Raw genomic sequence first — 20,592 nt, 5'->3', positions numbered from 1 at the left:
GACGACACTCAATGAGCACCCCCCAACATTTCTCTGGGTTCTTCCTTCTCTTCCTTTCACTCCTTCTTCCCTTTCTTCTTCTATTCCTTCTTTTCTTCCCTCTCCCCTTTCTTCTTCTCTTTCTTCTTCTTTTCCCTTTCTCTTCCTTTCACTCCTTCTTACTTTCCTTCTTCTCTTTCTTCTTCTTTTTCATCTTATCTTTCTTCTTCTCTTCCTTAGTTCTCCCCTCCCTTTCTTATTCTCTTTCCTTTTTTCTTTCCTTTCTTCTTCTTCTTTTTTTCTTCTTCTCTTCCTTAGTTCTTCCCTTTCTTCTTCTCCTTCCCTCTCCCCTTTCTTCTTCTCTTTCTTCTTCTCTCCCCTTTCTTCTTCTCTTTCTTCTTCTTTTCCCCCTTTCTCTTCCTTAGTTCTCCCCTCCCTTTTTTCATTCCTTCCCTTTTGCCATCTTTCTTTTCTTTTTTTCTTTATTTACTTCCTTCCCCCTACCCCCTATTCTTCTTCCCTTCCTTCCCTCTTCCTTTTGTTCTTTCCCTTTTCTTTTCTTCTTCCCTTCCAACCTTTTTATCATCTTAATTTCTTACAGTCTACTATTCCTTCCTCGTGATTTTCCCTTTTCTTTCTTCTTCTTTTCCTCTCTTTTTTCCCCCTTTTTTCCCTTCTTCCTTTTCTTCTTTTCCTTTCTCCTTTCCTTGTTCTTCCCTCCCTTTATTTACTTTTCCCCCTTGTTTCTTTCTTCTGTCCCACCCTCTCTTTCTTTCTTTTCTCTTTCTTTATCTTTCTTCCTTTTATTTTTCCCTTTTTTCTTCCCTCCCTTCCTTCCCTCTTCCCTTTTTTAGTGTCGGGGTCCCTCCTTTCTTTGATTGAGCTCAGTGAAGCTGATCTTGTAACACTGTGTCTGATGGAGTCTGATCTGTATAGTGATAATTCATATATATATATATATATATATATATATATATATATATATATATATATATATATATATATATATATATATATATATACACACACAGTACACACACACACACACACATATATACAGTATATACACACACATATATATATATATACAGTATACACACACATATATACAGTATACACACACACACACATATATATATATATACAGTATACACACACACACACACACACATATATACAGTATACACACACACACACACACACATATATACAGTATATACACACACACACATATATATATATACACACACAGTATTCTGTATATTGAGAATTGTCCATGTAGTCCAGTAGCAGAGGAGCCCTAGAACCGCCCATTACACTGTGATGTCATTTCCTGGGTAAGTGTTGGTTGGTTGATTAGATCCACATTCCCCATAATAATAATCTGTATCTATCGGGGGCTGTGCTATAAAAGTGGCCAATAAATACATAAATATGATGAAAATAAAACGACTTCCATGTGATATCAGACAGTTCTCATGGGTGACAAATTATTTGTACCTCGCCAAGTATCAATGATAATAGCGCGCCATTTCTCCGGGTCGTAGGTTGCCTCTGTAGTCTCACAGACAGTGCAGTTGGCACTCTTGCTGACCAACTGCTGAGATAATAAAATCGGGGACCCGCAGATTGTGATGTCATCATCTATGAAGGGGCACATCGATGTGCGCAGCCTTTGGCATTAGGGTGTGCACCCCAAAGCTCAAACACACACTACAAATCACTCACGGTGTTCATTCAGAAAGGGAAGGGGCTGGTAAATGGCCTATTTCCTGGCCTCTTCTCCCACTCATCCTAAAACATTCACAGCAACAAGTGGTGGGAGAGGGAGGAAGCCGGCAGTGCTTTGGGGGGGGGGGGGGAGGAGGGGGAATCTGTTCTGCAGAGGGTGATTAGTGGTGGGAGAGGGAGGAAGCCGGCAGTGCTTTGGGGGGGGGGGGGGAAGGATGGGGAATCTGTTCTGCAGAGGGTGATTAGCGGTGGGAGAGGGGGGAAGCCTGCAGTGCTTTGGGGGGAAGGAGGGGGAATCTGTTCTGCACAGGGTGATTATGGTGTGCCTGGGCACACCTGGCACACCTATGAAGGAGCAGTAAAGCCCAATCATTGTGTAGCACTGTGGAGAAGGAAGCACAGCCTGCCTATGTAATATGGAGGTCTGATTCCCCGTGTTCATATAACAAAGCTGTACACGGAAATATTTTGTTCATACATTATTCTTCACATTCACACGATGTGCGTTTCCATCGGATTCACCGTGTCGCTGTACAAAGCTCGCCATCCCCAGTTATCATTCGCCGCGGCTCCTCGCCATCTCCGCTCAGCTGACAGCAGAGAAGACAATTTGCATCCTCCTCCGTCGCTGTATTCTGTCAGCGTGATTTATTTGGGGCACCCCCCCCCTCCCCCCAGCGCGGCCGCAGCAGAGAGATGACAGCAAAGTGACTTCGCGGTGGGCACCCGCCCTCCAAGCGATTATCATTAGGTTGGTGGCACATTCTGTCTTGTTTGCCTCTCATCGGATCCCAGCGAGAGGGCAATTGTGTCGAATGGTCTACTTATCCTAATTGCTACCAGTTTACCTAAATTCTGTCACACTGTCTTCACGAGGGGGCGATCGCAGCGACCGCGGAACGCGACATAAAAAAAAAAGAGCGCGCCTCGCTGCGGGCTTCACATAGAGAGTCCAGCGGACTGTTGCTGGCTGCCGCGATTCGCCATTAATGGCCCCGGAGATGATTGAGCGCGTGTTGTCCTTAGCATATAGGGATAATGCACTTCTCCGCGGGGACTATCCGCGCTATTCTAGGTTTTCCCGCGGCGGAGAGAAGAGAAAAAAACATATTTTACCGGGAAATCTTTTCAGAAACACTTGTTTTTTGTTGTTTGTAATTCAGAGACAAATGTATCGTTTTTATTTCCATTTCTGGATTCTGTTACAGTGCCTTGAAAAAGTACAGGAGATAGAAAGATACAAAGTAACATTGTTTATAAACATTGATCAGACGGGAGATAGAGATACGAAGTAACATTGTTTATAAACATTGATCAGACGGGAGATAGAGATACGAAGTAACATTGTTTATAAACATTGATCAGACGGGAGATAGAGAGATACAAAGTAACATTGTTTATAAACATTGATCAGACGGGAGATAGAGAGATACAAAGTAACATTGTTTATAAACATTGATCAGACGGGAGAGAGAGATACAAAGTAACATTGTTTATAAACATTGATCAGACGGGAGATAGAGATACAAAGTAACATTGTTTATAAACATTGATCAGACAGGAGATAGAGAGATACAAAGTAACATTGTTTATAAACATTGATCAGACAGGAGATAGAGAGATACAAAGTAACATTGTTTATAAACATTGATCAGACGGGAGATAGAGATACAAAGTAACATTGTTTATAAACATTGATCAGACGGGAGAGAGAGAGATACAAAGTAACATTGTTTATAAACATTGATCAGACGGGAGATAGAGATACAAAGTAACATTGTTTATAAACATTGATCAGACGGGAGAGAGAGAGATACAAAGTAACATTGTTTATAAACATTGATCAGACGGGAGATAGAGATACGAAGTAACATTGTTTATAAACATTGATCAGACGGGAGATAGAGAGATACAAAGTAACATTGTTTATAAACATTGATCAGACGGGAGATAGAGATACAAAGTAACATTGTTTATAAACATTGATCAGACGGGAGATAGGGAGATACAAAGCAACACTGTTTACAGTGCCTTGAAAAAGTATTCATACCCCTTGAAATTCTCCACATGCTGTCAGGTTACACCCAAAAAACGTAAATGTATTTTATTGGGATTTTATGTGAGAGACACAAAGTGTCACATAATTGTGAAGTGGAAGGAAAATGATACAAATAAATCTGTGAAAAGTGTGGGGGGAGGGGCATTTGTATGGCGCCCCCCGGAGTCAATACTTTGTAGAACCCCCTTTCTCTACAAGTCTTTTTGGGGGTGTCTCTACCAGCTTTGCACATCTAGAGAGGGACATTTCTCCTCCATTCTTCTTCTTTGTAAAATATCTCTGTCTCTGTCAGATTGGATGGAGAGCGTCTGTGATCAGCAATTTTCAAGTCTTGCCACAGATTCTCAATGGGATTTAGGTCTGGACTGTGACTGGGCCATTCTAACACATGAATAGGCTTTGATCTAAACCATCCCATTGTAGCTCTGGCTGTACTTTAGGGTCGTTGTCCTGCTGGAAGGTGAACCTCCCCCCCGGTCTCAAGTCTTTTGCAGACTCTAACAGGTTTTCTTCTAAGATTGTCCTGTATTTGTCTCCATCCATCTTCCCATCAACTCTGACCAGCTTCCCTGTCCCTGCTGAAGAAAAGCATCCCCACCACATGATGCTGCCACCACCATGTTTCACAGTGGGGATGGTGTGTTCAGGGTGATGTGCCGTGTTCGTTTTCCCCACACATCGCGTTTTTTGTTGAATTTTGGTGTCATGTGACCAGAGCACCTTCTTCCACATGTTTGCCGTGTCCCCTCCCCCACATGTTTGCTGTGTCCCCTCCCCCACATGTTTGCTGTGTCCCCTCCCCCACATGGCTTCTCACAAACTGCAAACAGGACTTCTTATGTCTTTCTTTCTCCAATGTCTTTCTTCTTGTCACTCTTCCACTCTGCCAAGGGCAGATTTGTGGAGAGACCACTAATAGTTGTCCTGAGGACAGATTCTCCCCCCCTGAGTTGTGCAGCTCCTCCAGAGTTACCATGGGCCTCTTGGCTTCTTCCCTGATGAACGCTCTCCTTGCCCTTTCTCAATCCTATGCCCCCCCCCATGTATATATGGCTTTTCTCAGTGATAATGGTGCAGAATCCATCCGCTGGGCCTCGCCAACGTTTCATATGAAGGTGGATTAGTGATGATGGAGGAAGTTCATAGTAGACATGGAGGACCTCCAGAGTTGAGTCGTCTTTGGGCACCGCCTGGAATAAGGTGGCCATTTATGGTATCAAAGATGGCGCTGATGGGGAGAAGGGGCATTGCGAAGCGTTCGCAAACATATAGAAATGCTAATTAGTCCCCATAAATAAAACACTTAACGGCTTTATTGGAACTTCTATCAAGGACGATGATATGGCGGCGGTGATATGATGGGGGTGATACGATAACGGTGATCTGATGGCGGCGAAATGATAGTGGTGATAATATGATGGTGATATGGCTGCGGTGATTAAATGGCGGTGTGATATGGATGGTGGCAATGATATGAGGGTGATCTGATGGTGGTGATATGATAGCGGTGATGATATGGCGTTGATATATTGCGGCAGTGATATGGTGGCTGATATGATAGGGTTGATATGGCGGCGGTGATATGGTGGTGGTGATATGATGGCGGTGATATGATGGCGGTGATATGGCGGCGATGATATGGTGACGGTGATATGATGATGATATGGCGGCGGTGATATGGTGGTGGTGATATGATGGCGGTGATATGGCGGTGATGATATGGTGACGGTGATATGATGATGATATGGCGGCGATGATATGATGGTGGTGATATGGCGGCGTTGATATAATGGCGGCGGTGATATGGCGGCAGTGATATGATGATGATATGGTGGCGGTGATATGGTGGCGGTGATATGACAGCGATGATATGATAGCGGTGATATGGCGGTGATGATATGATAGCGGTGATATGGCGGTGTTGATATGATAGCGGTGATATGGTGGCGGTGATATGATAGCGGTGATATGGTGGCGGTGATATGATAGCGGTGATATGGTGGCGGTGATGGAGGATGGCAATTTGCTACTTTTTTCAATTCTTTTTGCCCGCAAAGTTTGTTGGCAGAAACGGCTGCCATTTATCTCCATACACGAGACTGCGGCCCAGAGACTGCGTGCGCTCCAACGGTCCCATAGCTGCGCCGGTGCGGTCGCTCGTCATTCCTCATTAATGGAGAACGAGGCGCTGCCCTGTGACGAACGATCCCCTCACCGGGCCAATAAACCTAATGACTGTTCAGCAGCGTAGCTGGCTTTACCGGGGCGAAGTGACAGCGGTAATTGATGGCGTCCACATGTGCGTGTGTAGAGCGGGAATCGAGCGGCGCCGCGCTCCGGATTCAGCGTCCGGCAGGTTGCAGAGCAGCAGAGGAGACAGATGTTGCGGCAGAACGGGACAGAACGGGACGCTGCGCCGCCTTTCCAGAGGAACGCTCTCGACATCTGGATGTTGTCGTGTCGGGGCGTTCGCCTGTAGCCAGGAGCCTTGCGGCGGCCGCGGCGAAGCTCTGCTCTTCTTTTTAAGCGATTAGTGCGCTGAGGCGTCCATAATGCAGAATTATCACTCGGCTGCGTCCTCTGCAAGGAACCTCAGGAAAGGAGGCCGGGGAGGCCGTTTATTATAAGTTCAGCTCCAAGACGGGACGGAATATCTGAGGTGTCCCCCCCCCCCTCCCCCCCATCTGGAGGCTTCTCTTCTGTTTGTAGCAGAAAATGGAAATAACATAATAATATAAAAATATACCAGAGAATAGAATATAATATACCATATAGTAATATAATACATATTGTAGTATACCTTAACATAATAGAATATTCAATATAAGATGAGATAATATACCATATACAATAATAGAGGATATTATATAAAATACCATATAAGAGATATACCATATAATATCCAGTAAGAGCAATATAATATATATTAGACCGTAATATAACAATGTAACATAATATACTTTATATAACATATATAAAGAAATATAAATATATATAAACAAATAACATTATATATTCATTATATACATATTAATGTGTTTTAATCATCAGTTACATGAGGTAATAATATTCAATGCAAAGAATATATTGCAGGAGTATAAACAATAAATTGCGTGGGATGGCGGGGCAAATAGCGGATGGGACGGTGGGTGATTAGCATTTGGGTCGGCGGGGAATAGCAGATGAGAAGGCAGGGCGGGTAGCGTCTGGAACCGTGGGGCGGATCGGGCAGCAGGGCAAATAGCGGATGGGACGGCGGGGCAAATAGCGGATGGGACGGTGGGTGATTAGCATTTGGGACAGCGGGGTGAATAGCAGATGGAAAGACATGGCGGGTAGCGGCTGGAACGGCGGGGCAAATAGCGGATGGGACGGCGGGGCAAATAGCGGATGGGACGGCGGGGCAAATAGCGGATGGGACGGCGGGGCAAATAGCGGATGGGACGGCGGGGCAAATAGCGGATGGGACGGCGGGGCAAATAGCGGATGGGACGGTGGGGCAAATAGCGAATGGGATGGTGGGTGATTAGCGTTTGGGATGGCGGGGTGAATAGCAGATGGAAAGACAGGGCGGGTAGCAGCTGGAACGGCGGGGCAAATTGTGGTTGGGACGGCGGGGTAAGTTAGCGGATGGGACGGCGGGTCGAATAGCGGATGGGAAGGCAGGGCGGGTAGCGGATCAGGCGGTGGGTAATGGATGGGATGGCGGGGTAAGTTAGCGGATGGGACGGCGGGTCGAATAGCGGATGGGAAGGCAGGGCGGGTAGCGGATCAGGCGGTGGGTAGCGGATGGGACGGCGGGGCAGGTATAGGATTGAGACGCGGGAGGGTAGCGGAATGGATGGCGGGGGAGTAGCGGAATGGATGGCGGGGGAGTAGCGGAATGGATGGCGGGGGATTAGCGGATCGGACGTTTGCAGTGCGTTTCGGAAACACGTGGCAAAACGCATATTTCTGTTGCACGCTTAGGAAACGCGTTGGGTGGATTCAGACTTAGGAAGGGAGCAAAGTTCAAGGTTTGCATCAGGTCTGGCGGTCGCCGGACGACGCCAGAATATAATACAGAACACGCGTTCGGTCCGGCTGCGGTCAATTATTACCTGCAATTAGAGGGGAATTTTTCCACTGCTGGCTCCTCGGCGTGTGAAGCCGTTCTTCTCGGAGGCACAATGGAGGCGGCTCAGGCGTGATTTCGCCTCGTCTGGCCCGCAGGCACGATTGTATGAAATGGTCTCTGGGGGGGGTCAGGGATCATGCCGGCTCATTATTCTTTCTTGTTAAACGATCGCTTGGCTCTTATTTTCGGTTTGAACGCCGGCGCTCGCTCAGCGAGAGACGAAAAGGTGACGACTTTGCTGTTGTGCCGTCACCTCTGCCCGTCCGAGGGGCCTCCATTTAATTAACGTTGATTAAAGGTCTGGCCGGGGCCGTGCCCCAGAAATGATGGAGCGCTGCGCGGCCAGCCTGGCGGTAATCTGCCGGGACGGAAAACGCGGAACGCGGCGAATTCTCTCTAACTAAGCGGGATTTCAGCGGCTCATTTAACGCTTAGATGGACAGAAGTATTAGAGCAGCCAGCCGCTCCTTCCTCGCGGGTCCCGCGGCAGGAAACGCGCAATTCTCGGTAGAGCCGCAGTCAGTCTGTTACGATTCAGGGAAATGAGGTGAAGCCGGGGGCTGGGGACACATTTTAGCGCTATGTCCCCCCCCCCTGAGATGGCGCCATTCACCAGCCGTTTCCTCCATCTTTGTCCTTGGACCCGGCGGCGTCCCAGTCTTGGGGTTATTTCCCATAATCCTCTGGTGGTGCTGTGTCGGGGGGGGAACCCCACAATTATCACCTGCCCCCCATTTCTAGAAGATTCTCTGATTTTCTGGCGATGAAGATGCGGCGTGTGGCGATGAAGATGCGGCGTGTAGCGTGTGGCGATGAAGATGCGGCGTGTAGCGTGTGGCGATGAAGATGCGGCGTGTAGCGTGTGGCGATGAAGATGCGGCGTGTGGCGATGAAGATGCGGCGTGTAGCGATGAAGATGCGGCGTGTAGCGCGTGGCGATGAAGATGCGGCGTGTGGCGATGAAGATGCGGCGTGTGGCGATGAAGATGCGGCGTGTAGCGTGTGGTGATGAAGATGCGGAGTGTGGCATGTGGCGATGAAGATGCGGCGATGAAGATGCGGCGTGTAGCGATGAAGATGCGGCGTGTAGCGTGTGGCGATGAAGATGCGGCGTGTAGCGTGTGGCGATGAAGATGCGGAGTGTGGCATGTGGCGATGAAGATGCGGCGTGTAGCGTGTGGCGATGAAGATGCGGCGATGAAGATGCGGCGTGTAGCGTGTGGCGATGAAGATGCGGAGTGTGGCATGTGGCGATGAAGATGCGGCGATGAAGATGCGGCGTGTAGCGATGAAGATGCGGCGTGTAGCGTGTGGCGATGAAGATGCGGCGTGTAGCGTGTGGCGATGAAGATGCGGAGTGTGGCATGTGGCGATGAAGATGCGGCGTGTAGCGTGTGGCGATGAAGATGCGGAGTGTGGCATGTGGCGATGAAGATGCGGCGTGTAGCGTGTGGCGATGAAGATGCGGCGTGTAGCGTGTGGCGATGAAGATGCGGCGTGTAGCGTGTGGCGATGAAGATGCGGAGTGTGGCATGTGGCGATGAAGATGCGGCGATGAAGATGCGGCGTGTAGCGATGAAGATGCGGCGTGTAGCGATGAAGATGCGGCGTGTAGCGTGTGGCGATGAAGATGCGGAGTGTGGCATGTGGCGATGAAGATGCGGCGTGTAGCGTGTGGCGATGAAGATGCGGCGTGTAGCGGGTGGCGATGAAGATGCGGCGTGTAGCGTGTGGCGATGAAGATACAATGTTGTTGCTGCAGAATAAATCCAATTGTTACATTTTATTATTAGGAATTGTATCAAAGATTATAATCCTTTGCAGAGCCCCCCTCCCTCCCCCCCACCTCTCAGTAGAACGGTCGTCGATACGACGCACATTGGCGCTCAATATAAATAAAGGATCGCGCCCCGGAGGTGTTGGATGACGCCGGCGCCCGTCCTTCGCCCTCTGACCTCTTTCTTCTCTCCGGTGGACTGGAACCTTTCTTGTTGCCCCCCCCCTCCCCCCTCTCTCTGCCGTCCCTCTTTGTAGTCGTTTTGGGGGCCCCGAGTGCTGAGGGTCCCGCCCGGGCCCCCGTCACATCAGAAGAAGCAGCGGCAGCGCCATTTGAATATCAGACGCCTTTGTGTTTGTCCGCCGCGATGTCTTATTCTCTTTCACATGAAACGTTATTTATCGGCAGCCGTGTGATTGGAGGCGACTACTTTAAATATTGAAAGTGATTTCCTATTCATATCACCGCCATGAATAGTTCAGAGAGGCGGCGCGGCTTTGATATGATCGCGGGCGGAACGCGTCACGTATGGCTGAGCGCCGTCTGTATATCGCCGCGTCCCCCCTATAGAACCCGCCAGACCCGGCCTCAAAGATCCAACATCGTCCCCCTCACCTCCCTCCTCCGGATCTCATCTGCGATTCCGCAATACAATGAGATCGCTAACCGATCGCATCATCAATAACCGATACAATGTTATAAAATGACACATTGTTATCCAATGAGAGGTGAAATATGAGACATACAGAGGCCTTAATGGGGGAAGGAGCAGAGTCCTCCAGCAGAGTATATCAGGAGAGGAGAGTTATAGAGGAAGGAGCAGAGTCCTCCAGCAGAGTATATCAGGAGAGGAGAGTTATAGAGGAAGGAGCAGAGTCCTCCAGCAGAGTATATCAGGAGAGGAGAGTTATAGAGGAAGGAGCAGAGTCCTCCAGCAGAGTATATCAGGAGAGGAGAGTTATAGAGGAAGGAGCAGAGTCCTCCAGCAGAGTATATCAGGAGAGGAGAGTTATAGAGGAAGGAGCAGAGTCCTCCAGCAGAGTATATCAGGAGAGGAGAGTTATAGAGGAAGGAGCATAGTCCTCCAGCAGAGTATATCAGGAGAGGAGAGTTATAGAGGAAGGAGCAGAGTCCTCCAGCAGAGTATATCAGGAGAGGAGAGTTATAGAGGAAGGAGCAGAGTCCTCCAGCAGAGTATATCAGGAGAGGAGAGTTATAGAAGAAGGAGCAGAGTCCTCCAGCAGAGTATATCAGGAGAGGAGAGTTATAGAGGAAGGAGCAGAGTCCTCCAGCAGAGTATATCAGGAGAGGGGAGTTATAGAGGAAGGAGCAGAGTCCTCCAGCAGAGTATATCAGGAGAGGAGAGTTATAGAGGAAGGAGCAGAGTCCTCCAGCAGAGTATATCAGGAAAGGAGAGAGTTATAGAGGAAGGAGCAGAGTCCTCCAGCAGACTATATCAGGGGTTGAGAGTTATAGAGGAAGGAGCAGAGTCCTCTAGCAGAGTATATCAGGAGAGGAGAGTTATAGAGAAAGGAGCAGAGTCTTCCAGCAGAGTATATCAGGAGAGGAGAGTTATAGAGGAAGGAGCAGAGTCCTCCAGCAGAGTATATCAGGAGAGGAGAGTTATGAAGGAGGGAGCAGAGTCCTCCAGCAGTGCAGAGTCGGTCCGTAAAGTACATGGTGGTTGAGTACAGAGGAGATCTAGGAGGAAGACGCAGCGTTGCTGGTCGTTAATCCTGAGCGGTGACGTCGTGACGCGTCTTTCCGGAACACTCTTCTCCTCTGGACATGCGGCAAGGAGCGGTGACACTGAATTATGTCCCGTGTATCCGCCGGACGCTGCAGATTCCTCTAATATCCGGATGGAGAATTCTATTGCCGGAGATCACAGTTCAGGGACAACTTGTTATAGGTTGGAAATTGCTCCGAGAACCAATCAGATGTCGGCATACAAGTCGGACCCCATTGTCCCGGGGGCTCCATGGTCAGTATGGCGGAGTGGTGGGGCTCCATGGTCGGTGTGGCGGAGTGGTGGGGCTCCATGGTCGGTGTGGCGGAGTGGTGGGGCTCCATGGTCGGTGTGGCGGAGTGGTGGGGCTCCATGGTCGGTATGGCGGAGTGGTGGGGCTCCATGGTCGGTGTGGCGGAGTGGTGGGGCTCCATGGTCGGTGTGGTGGGGCTCCATGGTCGGTGTGGCGGAGTGGTGGGGCTCCATGGTCGGTGTGGCGGAGTGGTGGGGCTCCATGGTCGGTGTGGCGGAGTGGTGGGGCTCCATGGTCGGTGTGGCGGAGTGGTGGGGCTCCATGGTCGGTGTGGCGGAGTGGTGGGGCTCCATGGTCGGTGTGGCGGAGTGGTGGGCTCCATGGTCGGTGTGGCGGAGTGGTGGGGCTCCATGGTTGGTGTGGCGGAGTGGTGGGGCTCCATGGTTGGTGTGGCGGAGTGGTGGGGCTCCATGGTTGGTGTGGCGGAGTGGTGGGGCTCCATGGTCGGTGTGGTGGAGTGGTGGGGCTCCATGGTCGGTGTGGCGGAGTGGTGGGGCTCCATGGTCGGTGTGACGGAGTGGTGGGGCTCCATGGTCGGTGTGGCAGAGTGGTGGGGCTCCATGGTCGGTGTGGCGGAGTGGTGGGGCTCCATGGTCGGTGTGGCGGAGTGGTGGGGCTCCATGGTCGGTGTGGCGGAGTCCTGATCTGAACTACTCATAGGAAGGAGCAGAGTCTTCCCATCAGGACTGCTCAGGGAATGCTGGCACTTGTAGTTCTCCAGAAGCTGGAAAGTTTGGAAAGCGGGGCCCCATTGGACCCGCCTGACGGCTCAGCGGAGCCCGCGAGTCTTTTTTAGAGTGGAGCCAATTACTCTCCCTCCATTGATGAGGCCCGGCAGTGCCGCTTCATTATCCCGGGTAACGGATTGTCGCGGATCCTTTTATTTCCCGAAGATCTAAGCCGCCGTCTCTTGTAATGCAAATTTGCGATTGTCCCCGGAATCACCTCTTTGTATTTCCCACTTCAGATCCCCCCAATTACTCATTGTCTCCGCGGCGCAGCCTTTCCCGCCATAAATAAAGAATCACACATTTGCATATTTTATTTCGCGGAGCGCCAAATAACTTTCCCTAACTAGGTCTCTGCTGAATATCGCCGGCGGAGAGCGACCCGCCCCACTTCCACTTCCAGGACCATTTACAAGAAAAGTGAATTTCTGGGGATCGGAGGCGATCGTTTCTGAGGTTTTCAGATTTTTATTTTGGGGGGAAATCTTCTCCCTTCATATATAAGGTGATGGAGGAGCCGCAGGAGACCAACAGGGATAAAATAAGTCAGAAATGAAGCCAACATTATGTAAAAATCTGTATTTGTATTATCTTCCCTGGGTGGGAGACGGCGAGGAATAATGTTGTGTGGAACCCGGTCAGTCTTACATGTTTCAGGCCCTGAAGCGTTCACTAGGAAGATCTGAACCCGGTCCTTTATAGGGGGGTTCACATACTTTTACGCATGTAGAGTACGTCGCTGGTATTCTGTAGAATAGGGTTTCTCCACCAGGGATCCATGGAACCCTAGGGTTCCTCCTGAGGTTGGTAAAGGTCCATTGAGGGATCCTCCATAGGTTTCTATGGATTCCTTGAGGGTTCCTCCAGAGGTTGCTAGGGATTCCTTTAGAGATTGGTAGGGGTCCCTTGAGGGTTCCTCCAGAGGTTTCTAGGGGTTCCTTGAGGGTTCCTCCAGAGGTTGGTAGGGGTCCATTGAAGGATCCTCCAGAGGATTCTAGGGGTTCCTCCAGAGGTTGCTAGGGATTCCTTTAGAGATTAGTAGGGGTCCCTTGAGGGTTCCTCCAGAGGTTGGTGGGGGTTCCTCCAGAGGTTGGTAGGGGTTCCTTAAAGGTTTCTCCAGAGGTTGGTAGGGGTTCCTCCAGAGGTTGGTGGGGGTTCCTTGAGGGTTCCTCCAGAGGTTGTTAGGGGTTCCTTGAGGGTTCCTCCAGAGGTTGGTAGGGGTTCCTTGAGGGTTCCTCCAGAGGTTGGTGGGGGTTCCTTTAGAGATTGATAGGGGTCCCTTAAGGGTTCCTCCAGAGGTTGCTAGGGATTCCTTTAGAGATTGGTAGAGGTCCCTTGAGGAATCCTCCAGAGGTTGGTAGGGGTCCCTTGAGGGTTCCTCCAGAGGTTGGTGGGGATTCCTTTAGAGATTGGTAGGGGTCCCTTGAGGAATCCTCCAGAGGTTGGTAGGGGGTTCCTTAAGGGTTCCTCCAGAGGTTGCTAGGGATTCCTTTAGAGATTGGTAGGGGTCCCTTGGGGAATCCTCCAGAGGTTGGTGGGGGTCCCTTGAGGGTTCCTCCAGAGGTTGGTAGGGGTTCTTTGAACAATGAGTAATTTCTACCTCTCGGAAAAGTTCCCACTGATATCAATGATTATTAAGATATATTTAAGGGGGGATTCTTGTAAGGAGCATTTTTCCCACTGACCATCACAGTCGTGTATTGTGTTGTAAATATAGAATTATAGTAGGGGTTCCCTGAGACTGGACCGGGGTCCTGGGTGGGTCAGTACATAGGGCCGTGGTCTTGCAGCACCGGGGTCCTGGGTGGGTCAGTACATAGGGACGTGGTCTTGCAGCACCGGGGTCCTGGGTGGGTCAGTACATAGTGCCGTGGTCTTGCAGCACCGGGGTCCTGGGTGGGTCAGTACATAGGGCCGTGGTCTTGCAGCACCGGGGTCCTGGGTGGGTCAGTACATAGGGACGTGGTCTTGCAGCACTGGGTCCTGGGTGAGCCAGTACATAGAGCCGTGGTCTTGCAGCACCGGGGTCCTGGGTGGGTCGGTACATAGGGACGTGGTCTTGCAGCACCGGGGTCCTGGGTGGGTCGGTACATAGGGACGTGGTCTTGCAGCACCGGGGTCCTGGGTGGGTCAGTACATAGGGGCGTGGTCTTGCAGCACTGGGTCCTGGGTGGGTCAGTACATAGGGGCGTGGTCTTGCAGCACCGGGGTCCTGGGTGAGCCAGTACATAGATGGCTGTGGTCTTGCAGCACCGGGGTCCTGGGTGAGCCAGTACATGGGGCCGTGGTCTTGCAGCACTGGGTCCTGGGTGGGTCAGTAAATAGAGCCGTGGTCTTGCAGCACCAGGGGTCTTGGTGGGTCAGTACATAGGGGCGTGGTCTTGCAGCACCGGGGTCCTGGGTGGGTCAGTACATAGATGGCTGTGGTCTTGCAGCACCGGGGTCCTGGGTGAGCCAGTTCATAGGGCCGTGGTCTTGTATCACCGGGGTCCTGGGTGGGTCAGTACATAGGGCCGTGGTCTTGCAGCACCGGGGTCCTGGGTGGGTCAATACATAGGGGCGTGGTCTTGCAGCGCCGGGTCCTGGGTGGGTCAGTACATAGGGGCGTGGTCTTACAGCACCGGGGTCCTGGGCGGGTCAGGAATCAGGTCGCTGTTGTTTTCGGAAGCGGTTGCTCATAGTTGGGGTGTATGAGGCATCGGACGGTAACAATACGATATTATCAGCGATCAATACAACGATTTGTCGCGCAGGAAGAGTGGAAATAGATGTGGGTGACAATTGTAGAAAACGATCGATCTGACATTCTTCTCCCTTCTCTCCGCAGCAACTCTACGCCGCTCAGCTCGCCAGCATGCAGGTCTCTCCCGGAGCCAAGATGTCCTCCACGCCTCAGCCCCCCAATTCCACGGGACCCCTGTCACCCACCGCCGTCAAGAGCGAGAAGAGGGGGGGCAGCCCCATCACACAGGTCAAGGTAAAAGTCACGCCGAACGCCATTCGCCATCAGATCATTGTCTGCGCAGTGATGTCAGATGGCGGCTGGTCAGTGGGGGGGGGGGAGATTTGTGGGGGCGATGATAAATCGTTTTCCTTCTCTTTATCTGGTCGCACAGTCAGTAAATTGCTCCGGTTGTTTTTTTGCAACAAATTATAAAAATGATAAATTCCAGAACAATGGAGGACAAATGGAAACAATGTATCCGAGGGCCGAGATCCTGGAAATGACCCCTCCCCTGATAACTCTATTTATTTATTGTAGGGATGGGGGCGATTTTCTTCTGTTACAAGGCTGACAGGAGTAGTGACAACAGCATCACTACTCCTGTCAGCCCTGCACTGGGAGCATCAAGGAGGAGGGAAGAGCCAGGGTGTGGTGTGGGCTGTGCTCTCTCACTCGCCATCCTTTTTTCTGCCAGTGTGGTAAAGTCCTGTGCTCCCAGAGTCCCTGCCAGCTCTATATGGGGGTGCAGGTGATCCCCACATAGGGGGGCAGAGGTGATCCCCACATGGGGGTTGCAGGAGGATCCCCACATGGGTGTACAGGTGATTTCCATATGGGGGGGGTGCAGGAGATCCCCACATGGGGGTTGCAGGTGATCTCCAAATGGGGGGTGCAGGTGATCCCCACATGGGGGGTGCAGGTGATCCCCACATGGGGGGTGCAGGTGATCCCACATGGGAGGGGTGCAGGTGATCCCCACATGGGAGGGGGGTGCAGGTGATTCTCATATGAGGGGGGTGCAGGTGATCCCCACATGGGGTAAATAAACTGTCCCCCGAAATGTGACCGATCTTTCCTCTCCGGCTACACCGCGGCCGGCCGCCATCGGTTTGTCGCTGTCACCAGACCCCGCAATAATATGAAGCCTCCTGTCAGGGCCGCCGCCCCCCCCTCCCCCCCGTCACATCTGCGTTCGGTTAGAAGCGACGCGGCATTAGAATATTAGGGAAATAATTGCAATAACTTGCTTTATTAAAAGGGAAACGGTTGCCATGGAGACGGATGGTGGATTCGGTTAACGGAACGTGTCGCAGACACGGCGCCGAGGACCTGCGATGGTCTCCAGACGCGGCCGCGTAGGGAAGCTCCCCCCGGGTTTCCGCCATCGAACCGCCGTGTACCAGGCGTGGAGCGCCGACACTACGGAGAAGACTGCACAAAGGTGGAACGGCTCCAAGACAAAGTTTTCTTTCAGCTCCGCGCCCGTTCCACCGCGCCGGCGAGAGAAAAAAAACAACGTAAATAACTGGAAGAGGGCGAAGAACATAAAACGTGTTTATACAGTTGTGCTGCCGAGATTAATAACCGGAGTGGGAAGCGTTGCTGGCAGAGAGCGCGCCGGGGTCGCAATCTGTGCGAAAGAAAGGGCCACAAACGCCTCCCCCCCCACCACCACCGCGCCATTTGTTCGGCATATAGATAGCGAACGCACAACGCAAAGCGCAGAGGGTTAAAAATGGGCACCTGGCCCTTTTATCTGGGAGCCGAACGTCCCTCGCGGTTTGCACCTTTTCTGCCGAGTCAGCGGGGGAGGAGTCCGGACACCCGGAGGAAGATTCCCCTGAGTCGACGTTCCTGCGGTTTCCGGCAAATAGTTGGCGGCCAAAAAATCCGACGCGGATCGGTCAGCTGGATAAGTGGGTGACAAAGTCCAGTATGGGGGGGGGATCTGAGATCCGAGGAGAAATCCCATCCAATCCGCCTTCTAATGGAACTTTATGGTTGTGGCAAAATTCAGCAGGCCTTTCACAGTTCTTCCAGGCAGGACTGCAGCCTCTTGTTGTTGCCCTTTAAATGGGTTGGGATGAAGCAAAGCTACATGGCTAGTGATCTCTGTACAGCACTGCGGTATATGTCAGAGCTATATAAATGTATAATAATAATAGTGTGTGGGGGAGGGGACATTAGAGTGTAAGCTCCTCTGTACAGAGACTGATGTGACTGTGGGGGGAGGGGACATTAGAGTGTAAGCTCCTCTGTACAGAGACTGATGTGACTGTGGGGGGAGGGGACATTAGAGTGTAAGCTCCTCTGTACAGAGACTGATGTGATGTGGGGGGAGGGGACATTAGAGTGTAAGCTCCTCTGTACAGAGACTGATGTGATGTGGGGGGGAGGGGACATTAGAGTGTAAGCTCCTCTGTACAGAGACTGATGTGATGTGGGGGGGAGGGGACATTAGAGTGTAAGCTCCTCTGTACAGAGACTGATGTGACTGTGGGGGGAGGGGACATTAGAGTGTAAGCTCCTCTGTACAGAGACTGATGTGATGTGGGGGGGGGAGGGGACATTAGAGTGTAGAGCGCCGTGGTCTATGTCAGAGCCATGTACCCGGGTGTAGTAGCAGTGCGGGGGAGGGGGGGGGGGTGCGGAGCGCTGCGCAGTGTCACGTTGAAGCGTATTGTATCTTTCCACATGGAAAACATGGCGGGTGCGGCACACAGATTACCATCTGGCCAGACACATTTCAATGCCGCTGCCATGTGCCAAAAAAGTAAATAAAACATTGTTTATCCTGGAAGAATCAAAATATGTATCTTTATTACTCTTATTGAACGGTAACCTAATATGTGGCGCCGCCTGTCGCTGTAAACACGAGCGGCGGCGGAGCAGATGGCCCCCGGGGGAATGACGATCCTCCCATTCATACGACGGTAACCTCTGCTTTCCCCGCATTGTTATCACTCAGAGTCGCAGTCGTGGCGGCTTTCCTCCGCACAGGAAGTGACTTCATCGAACCTCAGAACTGCCTGGAAGTCCTGAGCACCAATGGGCTCCACCAATGGGCTCCGTCCAAACGGAACCGACAATAATTCGGGTCCATGAAAATTCGAAAAAGATTTTCTTCCATGATGGTTTCAGATGCAATCCGTGTTTAGAGTTCTTCTTTAGAAATGGGGTGCAGTTGCCCTTTAAATTGGCGATTCTCGGGGGGGTTGAGGCAGTGATTGGCCGGTGGGGCTCGGGGCGGTTTTACACGCAGAATTTCAGTAAGGTATTGATGTGAATCCTCCCGGAACACGGAGTCTTCACGGGTGATTTGTGCCTCCAATAAACCTCACGAGCCGCACAGAAGATCCTTTACTTTCTCCCCGGTGATTCGAATCTTCCAGGTCTCGGAGCTCCTCTGCCGTCATTGCCGTGAATTCGCCAAACTCCGCCAAGCCGCGTCGGCACGTTTCATTGAGAAACGCATCATAACTTAATGCTATCCCTTCCGTGCTTTGCTAAGATTTCCCAGAAGAGCGGGACGGCGAGGTCCTGCCAGAAGAAGGGGACGGCAAGGTCCTTCCAGAAGAAGGGGACGGCGAGGTCCTGCCAGAAGAAGAGGACGGCGGGGTCCTTCCAGAAGAAGGGGACGGCGAGGTCCTTCCAGAAGATGGGGACGGCGAGGTCCTTCCAGAAGAAGGGGACGGCGAGGTCCTTCCAGAAGAAGGGGACGGCGAGGTCCTTCCAGAAGAAGGGGACGGCGAGGTCCTTCCAGAAGAAGGGGACGGCGAGGTCTTGCCAGAAGAAGACGGCGAGGTCTTGCCAGAAGAAGACGGCGAGGTCCTTCCAGAAGAAGGGGATGGCGAGGTCCTTCCAGAAGAAGGGGACGGCGAGGTCCTTCCAGAAGAAGGGGACGGCGAGGTCCTTCCAGAAGAAGGGGACGGCGAGGTCCTTCCAGAAGAAGGGGACGGCGAGGTCCTTCCAGAAGAAGGGGACGGCGAGGTCCTTCCAGAAGAAGGGGACGGCAAGGTCCTTCCAGAAGAAGTGGATGGAGAGGTCCTGCCAGAAGAAGGGGACGGCGAGGTCCTGCCTGAAGAAGGGGACGGCGAGGTCCTGCCTGAAGAAGGGTTGGCGAGGTCCTTCCAGAAGAAGGGGACGGCGAGGTCCTGCCAGAAGAAGGGAATGGGCGAGGTCTTGCCAGAAGAAGGGGATGGGCGAGGTCCTGCCAGAAGAAGATGACGGCGAGGTCCTGCCAGCAGAAGGAGGCGGCGAGGTCCTGCCAGAAGAACGGAGAGACCCGGGATTGAGGGAAATATTAAAGATACTTTGAATGTGAAACATTTCTCTTCCTTCAGGATACAAAGGAGTTGGATTTTAAGGCGTATTTGGGAGCCGTTCTAATAAAAGTGAAGAAACACACCGGCGAGCGGCGGGATGGGAAGGGCCGCTCCCGTTGATTCGGATAGCGATCCAGCGGCTAATTAGCCACTTGGATCACTTTCATGAGAGAGCCAGTCGCCGGCTAAAAAAAGAAAGAAATATCTGGGTTATGACTGATGGCTTCATCCATAACCTTGGTAAACCAGTTGCAAGCCGCAACGTAGATATACCGATGGAAAGTAGAGTGTACAGTGGTAGGAAAAAGTATGTGAACCCCTTGAAATGAACTGGTTTGCCATAAAATGTGATCTGATCCTCATATAAGTCACAATAGAAGACAAGCACCACGTGCTGAAGCTGACAAAGCAATTCTAATTTATTGTGTCTTTATTCAACACACCCAATAAACATTCACAGTGCTGGAGGAAAAAGTGAGTGAACCCCTGGAGTTAACATAGCTGGACGACCCTCTTTTGGCAGCAAGTGCTCTCAGTAGCTCTGGAATTTTTTCAACCATTCCCCCTCACAAAGCTGCTTCAGCTTCAACGCATTTGTAGGATATCTGGAGTGAACGGCTCTCTTGAGGTCATTCCACAGCAACTCTTTGGGATTCAGGTTTGGACTCTCACTGGCCACTTAGATCACATTTTCTGGCAAATTGTGGCAGAAAAACAAGTTAATTCCAAGGAGCGCACATACTTTTTCTTGCCACTGTTATTAATTCCAATTTAACAAGGATGGGATGAATGGAACAGGAGGAGGGGTTCTACATTTATATCCACACAGGTAGCACCAACACCCTAATCCAATCATCATGGAATGTGAAGATGTTATTTACAAGAACAGGACGGAAGGTGTGAAAGTTGTGGGACCCCCCACTGTTCTAGTTGCATCAGCCCATCCTTGGTGTTAAGGTGTCTGCCTAAATGTTATTCAGTCTAGTCACAGGTCTGAAGCTGTGAACTGCTGGCAAATCACCGGGGTAGAGATGGTAAAATGGAATTATATGTAGAGGACAGATGGTGTTGAAGGCCCCCACCCTTGTTCAGTGGTGGCTCTTTTGTTT

At 51.2% G+C, this 20,592-nt stretch overlaps 1 protein-coding gene across 1 annotated transcript in view; it reads left to right on the top strand.

The window, feature by feature from the left end:
* The window catches only part of SOX6 (SRY-box transcription factor 6), a 326,771-nt gene that overhangs the window by 252,010 nt on the left and 54,169 nt on the right, over positions 1-20,592 (top strand). Inside the window, exon 9 of the mRNA XM_040328672.1 lies at positions 15,261-15,410. Coding sequence (XP_040184606.1) covers positions 15,261-15,410 — 150 coding nt within the window. The remainder of the gene's footprint in view (positions 1-15,260; positions 15,411-20,592) is intronic.

Source organism: Rana temporaria, chromosome 11 (assembly GCF_905171775.1).
Source record: "Rana temporaria chromosome 11, aRanTem1.1, whole genome shotgun sequence".
Classification (NCBI taxonomy): Eukaryota; Metazoa; Chordata; class Amphibia; order Anura; family Ranidae; genus Rana; species Rana temporaria.
Note: the sequence above shows the minus strand (reverse complement) of the source record. Positions and strands in the feature narration are given on the sequence as shown.